The sequence below is a fragment of the Athalia rosae genome, chromosome 1, assembly GCF_917208135.1.
Source record: "Athalia rosae chromosome 1, iyAthRosa1.1, whole genome shotgun sequence".
Taxonomy (NCBI): Eukaryota; Metazoa; Arthropoda; class Insecta; order Hymenoptera; family Athaliidae; genus Athalia; species Athalia rosae.
In genome coordinates this window covers 7210520-7225476 of record NC_064026.1, presented here as the reverse complement: position 1 = coordinate 7225476, position 14957 = coordinate 7210520, and the positions used below count along the sequence as shown (strand labels likewise).

Below are 14957 nucleotides of genomic sequence, written 5' to 3'. Positions count from 1 at the left end.
TTTAATACTCTGTACTTAATCGGTGTTGGTCTTTCGTTGAAACGAGGCCCCTTTGCCGACGGAAATTAGACGACGAAACGATTCGAATGCATTTTTTCAATCGGACGTTGAAACGCCCGACGGAGTTTCAACGTATCGTCGATGACGATGAAGTTTAATCGCTAAAGTACGATCACTTGAGCTTCATTCTAACGCCAGAAAAAATGAACGATACGTCGAGCACTTCACCCTTCAGTATAGTAGAATTTATAGTTGAGTGTATCTCATCTACGGTTTTTTTTTTTAGCCTGGAATCTTTCTTTTCATACGTATGCCGTTAACGAGCTCTTCTTCGTTGGCGAAAGTGTTTCCGAATCAATCGGATATATTCCGTTTAACATTATCCGCGCTTTTCAATGTGGTATGTTGATACAAAATCGCGAACATCGCGTTGTGTTTACACCGTAGCTAAAAACGAACATGGCGTCGAAGCTGGGCGGTGATACCGCCGTTGCTTTTACATTTAAAATATTTCCTGAAAATGTAACCGAAAGCGCATTACGTTATCTCGTGAGTACAACCACGCAGTTTGCATGGAGAAAGCATTTTATGCAAAACAGTTGCGACGCGTAGCATTAAAAGTAAAATTTACTTCGTGTCACGTTGCGCGTTATACCGTGTGTGTAACTTGTACACGTACACGTATATACGTCCTTGCGAATTATTTCTGATGGATTGTGTAAAAAAAAGCAGATTTATTTCGCTCGAATTTGACGCTGAAAAATTTCAATCATTCAAACGAAGCGCGGAATAATTTGCAGAAGTGAAAAGCTCAAGTTATTCGAAATCCCTGACTTCGTTTTTTTTCTACGTACTTGAACTGCAAGAATGATCTACATTATTTAAAGGTGGAAAAAGAGAAACAGCTAGAAGGTGTAACGAGGAAAATGTATAGATATACACATAAAGCGTTATACGTGTACTTAACTGGGAAAAGGTAAAACTAGAGGCGTCTATTGCAATGCAAATCCCAGATTTCGGAATAATTTATCAGGCGCCCCTGAAGTTAAGTCGAAAAATTATGGAAAACAGTGCGATTTCTGTAGAACTGGAAACCGAGAGACGAAACTGGTGCGATTCAAAGCTCGGTTTTTCGTAAGCGTTATCCGAACCTGGGTATACCGATGCAAATGATACCACGGTGTACAGTGCTATTCTTTATTCTTTTCCCGGTTCTTATTCAGCTTCTTTTATTTTTCCCTCCGCAGTACCATTTGGGAGCGGTGTTCGTACGGTACAATACGCACGCATACTCGCCCTCGGAAATGAAAATCTTAAAATCAGCCGGGCACGTAGAATCCGTAAATTTTTGAAGCTTCAATTTGTTTGGGTGTAGAACAAAAGTACCTCGAAGGGCTGCGACGCCGCTCCGGGTGTAAAGTGGCGAGGCACAGCTGCAGGCTGCAAAAATGAAATGAAAAATAAAAATGAGAAAGAGAAAGAGGTGAAAAGAATGGCGGAAGTGCGAGTGGCGAAGAAAGGGAAAGTGGATGACGAGATAGAGATAATAAAAGGCGTTACGTAATGACTGTGAAAAATTCACTGCTCGGAAAATAATGGGGCAATTTTTCCGGCACTTGGCAATCCGCGATATTTCTTAGCCGCGTATACATGCAGCGCATATGTATCTATAATAAGTAGATTTCCCTCGGCGACCATCGTTCCCTTTTTCGGTAGGATTGCTCAAGGTACCTACGTAGCTGGGTATAGAGCCAATAAAGTCACCACACGTACGTAGTTTGCCCTCTTTTCGAGCCGAAATCATTACCTCTTACTCGGAGCGGGCACGGCAGGTGCGAAACACACGCCGGCGAAACGGGAGTCGCGCATCAAACATTTAGATAATAGATAGGGGTAGCTCTACGCACACTAACAACCAGGTATGTACGCTGTGAATACGTGTATCAATGGTACATTACATACACACGCACACAAAATATATTGTATATGAGAACATTACTCCACCTACCGTGATGGGCGCCCACCCCCGGTTGCTAACTCGTATAATTATAACTAGTTCGTTAAGCCATTGGCATGCGTGAAGAAAAGAGCAAAGAATAAAAAAGAATAAAAAAAAAAGAAAATACATTTTCATACGATCCACTTGCGAGGTCAGTGTTAAAATATTTCCATCGCAAGATATGTTTATTTGGAATCGGATATAATCACGAGACCAGCTACGTACGGTTTATAGTACGAGGGTGCGTGACTCCGCCACTCGCATTATTTATACAAACGTGTCGCCATATTTTCATCATGAAAATATTCAAGGGATACTTTCAACCCCGAGAATTTTATGACGCAATAGTTGATAGGTACGCTACACATCACAGGAAGGTCCTTATTCGGGGTATGGCCATTACTTGGTATTTTCTCTTTTTTTTTCTCGCTTCAACGCCACCGCCGTATCGATTGATACCAAATAACTGAAAGCACGTTCATTTGATACTTTTGCTTTTTATGTTCACCTGAAATCTTTTCGATAAAACTGTGAAATTGGGTATACAAAATGATTCACTGTAGATCTTTCGCTTGTTTAATTAATTCTCGATTATTTGAAAGCTGAAAAAAATCTCAAATAATCCAAACTTATTGGAAAAAAAACGTTCTAAGAATTTTCATACTCTGTCGGCGATTTTTACCGAGACGGAAATTTATCTGACAAATGGAAGAAGTTCTTCGAGTACGAGATAATTCGGGGTCGCAAAGTAGAGATAAAAATGGCAATGATCACGGGTGGTAGTTAGCGAGTGGGTCGGATGATAAGTCGCGGTAATTACGGGTGCAATTATTTCTACCTACGGTATTACGGCATATGGGTAGAGAGATTTGTCAATAATAATTATCTCGCGAACCCGCTGAGCCATTATCTCCGCTGCGGTGCTCGTTGAGTTTACTTTTATCTTCCACCCCGGTGATCGAGAAATCTGCAGCGTATAACAAGCACCGCGGGCGCGCGTTGTAACATTCAATTAATATTGGTATTATAAAAGTTAAAATCCGACGGGACGAAAGCCTCAATTGGTTTCAAATGAGTCTACTAAAGGTGACGGCGTAATTCCGGTGAGGAAGTGAGATAGGTCAGGAATACGAGCCTGCTTTCCGCCTAGCGAAGAAAGTCACATCCGACTCATATTAGATATAACTATAAAACGCTATAAAGCTAACGTTGCTTTTTCGAAGCTCGACGGCTAGCGCGAGTCATGGCGCCGAACGCCCCGCTTGATGGACGTAAAGGTATGTATGTACACGTACATATATATGTATATAAGGTACCATACGAGGTAATATTATACTCTGCCACGTCGACCGAATCGATAATAAATTTGATTTCCCTACACCGGCGAAGAAAATTTATTAGGACATCGAATCGGTGGCGCAAAAAATCCTTCAGCTTAAATCGCATGTATAGCCAGACGGGCAGCCATTCATCCAAGATTTTGCGAGCCAGGAAGTGGTCGGAGCTGAGTAAAAATGAACCCCGATCCCACCGCGTACAGAATCGAAAATTCTCCACATTTCCTATACTCGGTGAAACTGTAACGTTTGGAAAAAAAAGTGAAATAATAAAAATTTCACATGCGTGCACGCCACGCTGCGAGGTGGGTAGAGGTATGTATACCTGTGCGTTCCGGCAAACACGCATGGAATTTGGAACTCGTAATCTAATCTAAAACAATGAAATTATTCCACTCCCGGCCACTGGGCGCTCTTATCAAATGAATATCTAATTAAACAAGGATCCTAGTCAGACCAGGTATATGAGTCTGTGTACATATATGGCCGCTTGGTATATAACTTAAAACGTACAACGACAGAAAGCTACTTGAATTTATTATGCAGCGCTTAACGTTATGTCGTAGCACGTTCGGCGCTAATTTCATTTGCATAGTTGGTGCCTTATACCCGTTGTCGAATACTCGGAACCCCGGAGATTTCCGATGGAATATAAGTAGCCGCCCGGTTACGTTTGTGTCGTGCGTAAGAATCGAATCACTGTTTTACACCAATTAACTTATATAGCGTGGAACGAAAAGTGGAAGGACAATTCGAATTTCGGCGGTTCAAACGGCGGCTGAACAATTATATATACGACGTAGTTTGCCGCACCTCGGCGACAATTAGCTATTAAAATATACACAAAGGTATATAAATAATCTATTTTAACGACGTGATGTGCGCTCGAAACATATTTGCCGTACATTTTACCAAGCGCTGATTATATTCCCCAGGCGGTATTCAAAATTTGAATCGATTGACCCGCGACAGGAGTCATAACTACACCTGTAAAACTATCGCGTACGCGAATACGCGGTATACACACATCGCGATTCGGTTATCCCAAATTTCAACGATCGCAATTACAGTCGCCGTTTTTTTTTTCTGATACGGAAACGAGCAAATATCTGATCAAGCGAATCGTCGTCACTTTGCGCGAAGAAACCTCGGCGCACATTTAACATCGGGATCCGGAAGCCTCATACCGACGACGGATCGGATCTGCGGAAGATGCGTGATCAGGGCAGAAATCGGATACGCTCTTATTGAATATTATTCGCGGAGAGAGGGTAATTACGGGAAATGATGAAGGCGACTTCGACGAAAGAAGATTTTACAGGGGTATCGCGCGAATTGTACTAAAGTGGATCGGAGGTGGATATCGTAGCGATACTTGTATACGACCGCAGCGATAGCGGTATAGCATTTTAGAATAAAATATTGATGTGTTGCGACGTGCGGTGTGCATATATCGACTTCCACGTTCTCGGTGAATAATTGATGGAACACGTTTACAGCCGTGCAGCTCGCGTTCAGCTGGACGGCGCGCGGTAGTCGACGAACGCGAACCGTCGTTATAATACGTATACCTATGCACGTACGTACTTACGTACGAATGGATTGCGTGAGTCGCGATACACCGTAAGTCGATATCTCGCCGAATGGGCAGGGGCTAATAATTCCGATATTATAAGGAAGGCAATCGCTGACTTCCAGTGGGTCAGTGAGCCAAGGGAATCCTCGGGCATCGAAAGATTGAACACGGATTGTGGGCCAGGGATTGCGAGCTACAGGCTGCGCACGGTGGCACGCGATGTTATACTTCAATCAGACATTCGGGAACCACAATTTCAGGCCTCACTCCAAACGCGACTATATACCTCGAAATCCGCGTAATATACGTCTTCCCCAAATACATCACGCATGATTCCAAATATCGAGTATTACGCCACGTTTGGAAGCAAATAGAGAACAAATAATAATGATTAAAAACGGACGATCGAAGATTCGATTATTTCTTCGATTCAAGATTCCTTGCGTCGTAGCGTCGTCACGAGCGAGACATTTTTCGTTCGATATACCCTATGATTTTATGCACACCCGTACGCCCCGATAAAAAATGTTTTAAGGCCATCATAGAAATTTATATCGCAGCGCGCGGACGCCCGCGAAATAAAACCGCCACACTACGTTCCGAGAGAGACTTTGAATGAAACGAATAAAGTAGAAATAAAAACGAGAAAACGATTCCATCGCTCCAAAATTATACCGATAGTTTAGGTCGCTGGAGTTACCTTGGAATTTTTGAAAACAACACAGAGCCGCAACTTCTGAAGCGGGAGAATGAATGGATAAAGAGAAGGCGAGTGTCTGTATTCGTCTCGTAAAGGGAAAAAAGCAGGAAACAAAAAGAAAAGAAAAAAAAAAAGAAAGGAAAGAAGGAAAATGGAAGCAGATACGTACCGCAAAAGACAGAAGTGAAAACCAATACCGCGCATCACGGAGGCCGCGACAACTTGCCTCGCACTATTCAACGAAATTGGCTTCTCCCTTCGAACGATGAGCTCTCTTGGTGACGTCGCGTATATTGTGTTATTTGCCGATATAAATGTTTGCCAATACAGTTGCACGTGGAGTAACAGTGATTTAAATAGAAAATAGTCGAACAAAGAATGGCGGCAAGGTGAATGATGTGCGGATCGCGCTGAAGCCTTTTTTTCCTTCTCTATCTTTGATTTATTTCCAAATACTCCGTAAAGCGATTCTTACTTTCGGAACTCCGAATATCGCTCGTTGATACGAAAAGTTTATATTACGCGCCTCTTTGTTTTCAGACAAAGGAAGGCGCTGATTTATGCAAATATCGAGCATGCCCGATAAATAATAAAACTCACCGCTGTCGTCATGATTCGTTGAAGCGTGGAAAAGATAGAAACTTGGAAAAAATTCAATAAATGTATATCGTCGGAGACTCTCGCATAGGCTGTTCATTCTGATGAAAGAATAGTTCAATAAATAAATGACTGAATAGTCAAGTCCCAATTACTGCAACAATGCATCGACACACAGGTATAATTAATTGTGTCAAAGGAAACACGTCGCGAACCTACAAACCCGTAAGGATTCCGTTTGCTCGGCTCTTTCGAGACACTCCACACCGAATATGAAATTGAACTGCCGTGCGAAACCGAAATTTCTATTATCGTGGCTACTTTCCATAAAGGCCTATGTAGAGCACCCGAATATGGAATATCTTTTGACGTCAGTCGAACCGATCGCGATACGATGAGGCTGTGACCGATTACCGAATGTGAACGAATCGACAAATTTATCAAGCGTGAATCTGAGATGGATAACTTTCCGCATCCTCGAAGATTCTTGTGCATACGACGAGTGAAGAAAATTTTCACGTGTGCCCAGAGAACTCACCGTAAAGTATTTTATGAAATTCATGAAGTACACTTTGTTACTTTTCTCGAGCAAGATCAAGTAAAATGTACTTTGGGTAAGAGAAGTTCTTCCAAGCTTCGGTTTATAATTTTCCATGTATAATGTATGGTTTAGCGCGAAGTTTGCTCGACCCTGCATAAGTACGGGATGAATAAATCCTCGCGGTGGAAAATATTCAATACCGTTAAAAAAATATTCGTCCTGTAATTAAATTCTTGCAAACTCAATTATACTATACTCATTGTCAGTCAAACTAGTGTTATACTTTTTGAAGGAAAAAAAAATCAAAAGAATCGATTCGTTCGTACGATTCGAATACAAGTTTAGAAGCTTTGTTTCGGATTCAGAGGAAGTTGTTATTCAAAGAATTTTTATCGAACCGTTGGAAAAGCCTCGTAAGGATTTTCAAGGAGGACTTTTCTCAGCATCCATGTCATCGGCGCGACCAGGCTCACCTTCCACATTATGACACCGCATTATTCGATGCGGTAGTTTCGGATGCTGCAGATTCTTCGTTCGTTATCGAAAATCTGGGTTTGTCTGAGACGCTCGAGGACGAAATTCCAGCTCTCGATTTACTCAGCGAATTCGCACGCGACAATTTCCAGGCGGTTTTAAAGCCATCGTCGCTTTTCGAATCTGAAACACATCGGTTGAAATATTTTCCTATTTCTTTGCGGTAGAAAAATGAATCTGGGAATCCGTAATGGGAAGAAAGGATCCGTTCCGATTGCGAATTAAAATGAATAGAGCAGCAGGACGTAGCGTGCCGCTGGCGTGCATCGAAAGGATTTATCCTTCGGTGGCGGAAAAGTGCAGAGTTGCGAAAAATTGAGAGATTCGGAAACTTATCCGTGGAGCGTACAGTTCCGCGATGGGGATATTGCACTTTTGCGTGATGCTAAGCGAGATACTAAATTATATTCTGAAAGGTGGAATTGCACGGTCACGGTTCTTGTAACAACGTAACCGATTCTTGCTGGGTAAAGGAGAATAAAAACTTTTTGACAGCGTAAAAAATTAACCCGCGAATATATGTATAGCTGCAGTCCCGAAGCGAGCCAACGAAATTCCGGACTCAAGATAAGAAGCAATCAGAGCTCTTCAGCAGAAGATATTTCACGTGACTGGGGGCTACAACATTATTATTAAAAGCCTCCGGCGATATCTCTCAGTCCACATAATCCCCTTCTTTTCCTTTCTCTGTTTCCCTTAAACGATCCAACAAAATTACACGGGGTAAAGGATATCGGGGGTTTTCAGTTAGTTTGTTTGTTTCTTTTTATTATTTCGTCTTTTTTCCGCTACCACACCTCGCGGCACTTCCCGTTCCGGATAAAGCGAATCTTGCATCGGAGAACGCTCCGAGTAGTATACTTACACCGAGATTAGACCATGGCTATTACAGTTTACAGAAAATAAATGACCCGAGTCGAGGAATCGAGTGTCTGATACGAAGGATCTCACCTCTCGTTATTCTCGATTGTGATCCCAGATTTTCCAGGGACCTACCGGGACCCGGAACGACCGGCGGAATCTGCAGCGGAGAATAGGCCAGCGGCACCGTTAGGCTGACCCCACGCGGATACGCACTACTTAAACTCGTTCCGCTGGACTGTTGGCGCTGTCGATTCTGCCTGTGAAATTCTCTGTTCCTGAACAAAAAAAAAAAAACATTCATCAATTAATTTTTCACACTCCGATTTTCTTCGGCCTTCGCAATGTGACAGTTCGATATTCTCTCGACGTGTCGCACGGCATAGATAGAGTCGAACGTTCGTGTCATTTAAAACTGCGAACGTCCCGCTTTGTATTTTAACCACGTAGGAATTTCGCGTGAGCAGAGCGAAGCGGCGGTTTCCATGTATCCGAATTTTATCCCAAAATTATACACGAATAACTTTCGGCTGCAGAGTTGGTTCGTTGTGTAATTAGTGCACCTGAGGGAGGACTGGCTTCGGAAGATAAGAGCAGCCTAGCTCCATCGAGGGTGGGAGAATGTTGGTTTTCCGTTCGTTAGGATATGTTCCGATATTTGCAGCTTATACGTATGCATAAACTAACCAGATAAGAGTATAATACCGTAACAAAATCCATACGGCGCAGCTGTAAGCTTTCCAAAGGTGGATATATTTTGTGGATAGAAGGCGAACGATTCTCTACGATTTCTCGACCCAGCTGAACAAATTCGCCACCGCGTGTACATGTTTATTGTAGGATAACTCGACTGTGTTTTCTCATAGACGTAAAGGCAAACGAAAATTTTGACGTCGATATAAATTGAGATAGAACGTGTAGATATAAATACGAGATGAGATTAGAAATTTTATCCAGAACCGAGTCGTAGCGGGTGATCGAATTTTAAAACAATGAAGTAATTGTTTCACCTCAGTTGGGAACAATTGAGTTCAATTAAAACGATAATAACGTTTTCAATTGTTCGTGAAGAATTCATCGGGCTCTGAATTCATGCAAATATGTGGGTTGTTTGACATTCCAATTATCATTTTCCCCGCGAATTACGTCAGAACGTCGCAGGACGATGAAATTATTAATTGGTTTTCGCAGCCGCCGTTGGAGAGTAATTAGGCAATCAAAGTCTGATAAAGGTAGTTGAACATGTAATTATGAAATGCAGCAAGGACTTCGCTTACCTCGGCTACCTACATACTTTTGCCTTAACCAATGACGATTATCGCGTGCACTTTGCGGCCGAAGTTCCCGCGGTGCTTATGGCTCGACTCCAAACTCGCTCACTTTATTATTTACGTGTCATAGTTTAAAGGTTCACTTGGGAAAATTCCGAGCCGAACAAGCTCGCGGTATTTTATTTCGTCTTTTACATCGATGTGAATGGAGAGCGGGTGAACATTGTTTTTCGCTTTTGCGTCAATCGATTCGATAATTACGATGATCGTGCCGCCGCAACGCTAGGATTTCAAACTGTAGAATCACAATTTCAAAGTCTACAGCAAATAATTTCCGGTGGATAATACGAATCAGCTTGTATCGAATATAAAATTTCTCCGATATTCCAAAAATTAATAATTTAATATGGATATCGGTAATAAAGCGCGATATGATATGCCCTGAGCGTATGCTTCCGAAGCGATTGCTGCGAAAGAAAAAAAAAATCTGCGCCCGTTATAGTTTTCCGCTCAGGCCTATCGATCCTGGTTAAATATTTATCGATGTAATTGATTATGTCGTGCGTAAAATCGTCTTCTCAAAAAAGGTTGAAGAAACCCTGCGACCTTTGCGAGGGTATTTGGACCTCCGCCAAAAGGATGAGGATTCATAGTCTTGTGCGCTGTCGCTTTCAAGATCTACGAACTTTATTCCTGAAGATTCCGTCTGGAGGGCGCAGACTTTTCCGTCGTAAAAACCGAACGGAGAAAATTCATTTCTCCTCAAGGTATATAGTTATGGGGCATATAAGGTGGCGGGATACTCATACCCTCACGAAGTATAGGTATAAAGCAGAACCGGACTCTGAGCGTTGCCGTTTTGCAGTGAGCTGTTGCGATCGTGAGAAAATGCAGCGGTTTCAGCAGCTGGTTACGAGCCAGCTACTCGCATCTGTATCGCGTTTCGTCGCCGGCATTATTATACTCTCTTACCTCGCCACTGTCTCTTTGATCGCGTACTCGGACTTCTTAGAAAAATTGCACATCCTTATGTCCAGACCCACGACGATGTTACACGACGAAGCGGCAACCTCGAACGCCTCTCCAGCTGGAAAAATAACGAATAAATGAATGACTTATTTTTCGACACATCCAGCTGCCGACCGACTGCAACTACCGCACAATTGATTGGATCGCACGTAGCGACGCTCCGACCGCTGCTCCGGCTGGTAACATCAATTGAGGATCGTGCAGACTAACTGCACGTGGTATTTTCGCCACGTACACCTAAGCCGTACACATACATCAACGACGCTGTGCACGTTCTCGTTAAACCGCACCAATGTCTTTTTTGAAAAACGTTTACGATCAGATCGAGCGAGCGCAACCGTTGACGACACGGAATACACAAGTCATTCGATTCCCTCGACTGCAGAATGTGCGCGGGAAGAAGTTACGGTGAAATGACAGACGCAACTGCAGACGTAATTTATCTCGCCGGGTAACAACGTTGCAGTTTGTTGAAAAAAAAAAAACGAACTCGCGGTTTTGTCTCATCCGTTTCTTACCGATGGCTCCTAGTTCGTTGTTCGACAAATCGAGGTTGAAAGATGGAAGTTTTAAGTAACCAGAAGCTATACATTCCGCCATATTTATTCCACCCTCGGTCGTCAGACTGCATCCGCTGACGTTCAAATTCTCGAGTGTCTGGTGTCGCAGTAATACTGTTGGTAAAATGAAACGAGTAATATATTTCGTGGCGAAACGTACCGAGGCAGTATAATCTTATTCCATCCGAGCACAGCCTTGAATTGGATGGAAGATTTAGTGAGCGGAGGTGAATTATCCCCACCGCGGAGTAGATTCCAAATTGCATTGGTTTGGATTTTCGAATTGATTTATATAAATCCAGATAGCTATAAACTCACACGCGCAGATGTGGGCGCCCCCCTCATCCGTTATGGGATTCAACCGGAGATTCAGACTTCTCAACGGGGTAGCTGATTCCTGCAGCAATCCATAAACGATCCCTTGCACTCCGGAAGCTCCGATGTAATTATTCGCCAGATGAAGTATACGCAACCTTTTATTCATCGTCAGATACTCGCCGATAGCTTGAGCACCCGCGTCACCGAGCTTGCAGTGCGAAAGGTCCATTTCTACGACCTTGAGAGCGAAAGATTATCACGATTACAGCGTTAGCGTTGCGGCTAATAATACTCGTAAAGAGGATTGCATCGGATCGACACGTAGCTGCAGCTATAAGTTTTCCACCGGTGTTGGTGATAAGACGGAGCGCAACGATCGTCCGGTGGAAAATTTATCGGTGGTAAAAAGAAAACTCCGTTACGTAATAAATTTGAAAAATCCAGTAAGAATATAATGAATTTAAAATTGTGCCACTAAATTGTATCGTCAGCGCGCATTATTAGCGGATTATTTCACGTGTAATGTATTATCGCACTTTGGCCGATATTTAATCACTTCTCATAAAGATTAGCCGAGGGTACTCGGATAACTTGGAAAAATTGCTGGAAATTATCACGATTTTCTTACCGTATTATTTACAGCCATTCCGTGCAAAAGAGCGGCCACCCGGTGCGAATCGAGGTTACTTCTGGTCAAACTAAATTTCGCGAGTCTCTCACAGTTCTTGATTCCAGAGCCAAGATTCTTGCAATCCTCAACTGAAAACCTACGAAATTCGATTCGATTATTGCCGACAGTTGCGAACATCGAGATCTCATGATGCGAATACGGTTTTTGTGATTCGAAGAACAAAAAGCTCACTTGAAATCTCTCCAATCAAATCCTGCGTTCATGTAAATTAGCCCGAAATTGATGTAGAGTTCGGTTAGATTCGGGAGGAACGGTACGATTTCGTCGAAAGGGATGTGGTTTGGACAGTCTTCATCCGATGTCACCTGCGCCATTTTGTCCGTTGATAAACTAAAATGTTCAGTTTCTTATTGAGGAAAAAAGTACGCACTCGAGTTTTTCAGCGAATGGATCTTTTGGAAATGTCCGACGTTCTCTGTAATTCAGATCCAATTTACCTGCTGGGTATCAGAGAGCGAACTCTCAAAGTGAATATGTAATCTTTGCAGAGCTTCATCAATTCCGAACACGACTCTTGTTGACCCTTGAAAAAGTTCGGCGAAAGGGTTTCAAGGTATTCAGAAAAATGACGTTCGACGTACAACCGACGCCATGAGCCACCGTGCGCGTTTGGGTAATTGTGCTCCCATCTTGAAATAGAAATTCGATTGATAGCCGATGGCCAAACTTGACTCGAAAGCTGGTATCTATTGACCTGTCCATAGAGGCACGTTTCCAAAAAATCTCGTCCGGTATCCACGTGATAATCAATTCAAATGGTAACTTTGTTGGCAATAGTTCCAAAAGCAGATCACGGTCACTGGCGGTAGGAAGAGCATCAAGAATCGGGTGACTCTCCCACTGATTTACCAGGACGTGTATCGCGAGGACTTTTAACTCGGGGACGATATTGTTGTCCCACGATTCATCTTCCGGCCGCAGTGTCCTTCCTTGTTCGCTCGGAAGCAGGATGGATTGTTGCGAACATCTGCGAACAGGGTGAATAGATAAAATAGATATTCCCGGATCGGGGAAGTTGATGCGTCCGCGGGGCGTCGTATACATTATGCAAAGGTCTTCTTTACAAACTGAGACGGATCGATAGACGCAAATGACGATGGATAGTTATGTACGCGGTAAAACTTTGAAAATTTTCTCAAACTTTCCAGCGTCACTTCAGCGGTTCCCGATTTTTCTCCAGACACATCGAACGCGTCACTGAATATTCCTATCCAAGAAATCCTGCGAATCCCGTTATCCCTTATTTCGTCTACCGCGTTGCCTCCGAGCCCGCGCCCAGAGGTTTTCGCAGTACGTACCGTGGAGGGTTTCTCGGGTTGTATTTTGTCTGCATTCTTCACACGCAGACGTATACATATGTATGGACTAATTGGTCGAAGTTTTAACAAGGGAAGAATGCTTATGCCCAGAGTGTCGGCGGAGTATGGAAAGAAGAGGGGAGAAAGAGTTTGAACTGAAGTCTCTCGCTGTTTCTCCGTATTAAAATGTTACTTGCGGATGTGCGGCGCGAGAGTTTGACGCGAGAAAAAGATATGGCGAAATGATAAAAATGTCCTGTCGCCATCACGTACGAATTTTTATTCTACCAGGATTGCAACTTCACGCGTTTTGCGAAGAGAGAAAAAGAGAGAAGTTCGGAATGGAATTGGCGGAGAAATAATGTGGTTACTTACCTGTACGTTTCGAAGACGTTCCTGGTTATGGTGTAGGGTATCCTCATTTTTCTGAATTCAAATTCACTCGAGTTCGAATCGGGAGTAATAGGGGTCGGGAAGCTAGAGTTTTTTCATCTGTAAAATGGATGTGTGATAAGTAACTTTAAAAAATTTTTACCCTCACATTCTCGACTGTGTTCAGATACCCTTTTCAAAAACGTACGCGATTGACTTTCACAATGCACATATGTTTACGTTGATTATGGCCGGATGACCTGCGAATGAATAATAAATTATTAAATACACAACCGCATTACCATCTTTATTATATGATATTAATGACCCGTAAATAAGTTGAAAGACCGTCAGGTCAGATGCGGAAGTAAAGAATAAATTTTGTATGCGAAAATGGCCTACACGCAAGAGAATTAACGCGCTTACCCCCCCTCATACTGCAAAAAGTCACATTATCACATTGTATGGGGTAAAAGGGAGAAAAAAAGACCAAAGCATTATTTACAAAGCGTATCGGCAAGACGATGCTTTTGTTAAAGTTGATAACGACTTTATTTCCCTTTCTCTTTACACCCTGCGTAGTTCCATGATAATGTTCATCTTTACGGTTCTGCGGATGATGTTATTATCATGAGTGAAATTACTTCGAAAATTGACGATGATCAATTGTTAATTTTTCTTATTACAGGAGTGTCCCGAAGGAGTGGTCCACGAAGATTCCTTCAAGGACATATACGCAAAGTTCTTCCCGCACGGCAGTGAGTTTTAATTGAATTAAAATTCACCGATAATTAACCAACTAGTTAACGGGGTATGATTAAATGAATTACAGACTCGAGCCTGTACGCCCACTACGTGTTCAAGGCCTTCGACGTTAACTGCAACGGAGCCATCAGCTTCAGGGTAATTCGAAATCGGAATTATTTTTACCATACGTATACATGTAGAGGAATGCATGCCAACCCCAGACGCTGCATACATGCATAAATGCGTCCGTACGTGATCCTACACCATTTTCTCTCTCCCTGCGACCTACGTCAACTATACCTATACGAGTTAGTCTGACTCGCCGTGTCTTTCAAGTTTCCGTTTACCCTTGCTCGTTAATTTTTCCCACATAGGGTAATATACGTAGTCATTAACTGAACATACATTCGTACGCGCGTAGGTACGCGTTTCAATAGTTTCCATTTGTTTTTTAGGAGTGGCAAACGCGACGAACGTGGAAAATATTTTAAATCCACGAAAAGATCGCCGATTAAACGTACGACGA

The 14957-nt window shown here is 42.8% G+C and overlaps 2 protein-coding genes across 2 annotated transcripts in view; one reads left to right on the top strand and one right to left on the bottom strand.

Annotated features, from left to right (window-relative positions):
- The window catches only part of LOC105686079 (Kv channel-interacting protein 1), a 56562-nt gene that overhangs the window by 30752 nt on the left and 10853 nt on the right, over positions 1-14957 (top strand). The window contains exons 2-3 of the mRNA XM_012400678.3: positions 14373-14442; positions 14517-14587. Coding sequence (XP_012256101.1) covers positions 14373-14442; positions 14517-14587 — 141 coding nt within the window. The remainder of the gene's footprint in view (positions 1-14372; positions 14443-14516; positions 14588-14957) is intronic.
- LOC125500545 (dynein regulatory complex subunit 5) lies at positions 928-14004 on the bottom strand. Its single transcript, XM_048653472.1, has 11 exons — positions 13688-14004; positions 12709-12981; positions 12452-12643; positions 12186-12344; positions 11952-12090; positions 11324-11561; positions 10964-11119; positions 10389-10503; positions 8236-8423; positions 5782-7407; positions 928-1440 (listed from the first exon to the last, which is right to left on the bottom strand). Exons 1-10 carry the CDS (start codon positions 13732-13734, stop codon positions 7232-7234), a joined length of 1683 nt encoding a protein of 560 aa, XP_048509429.1. The 5' UTR covers positions 13735-14004; the 3' UTR covers positions 928-1440; positions 5782-7231.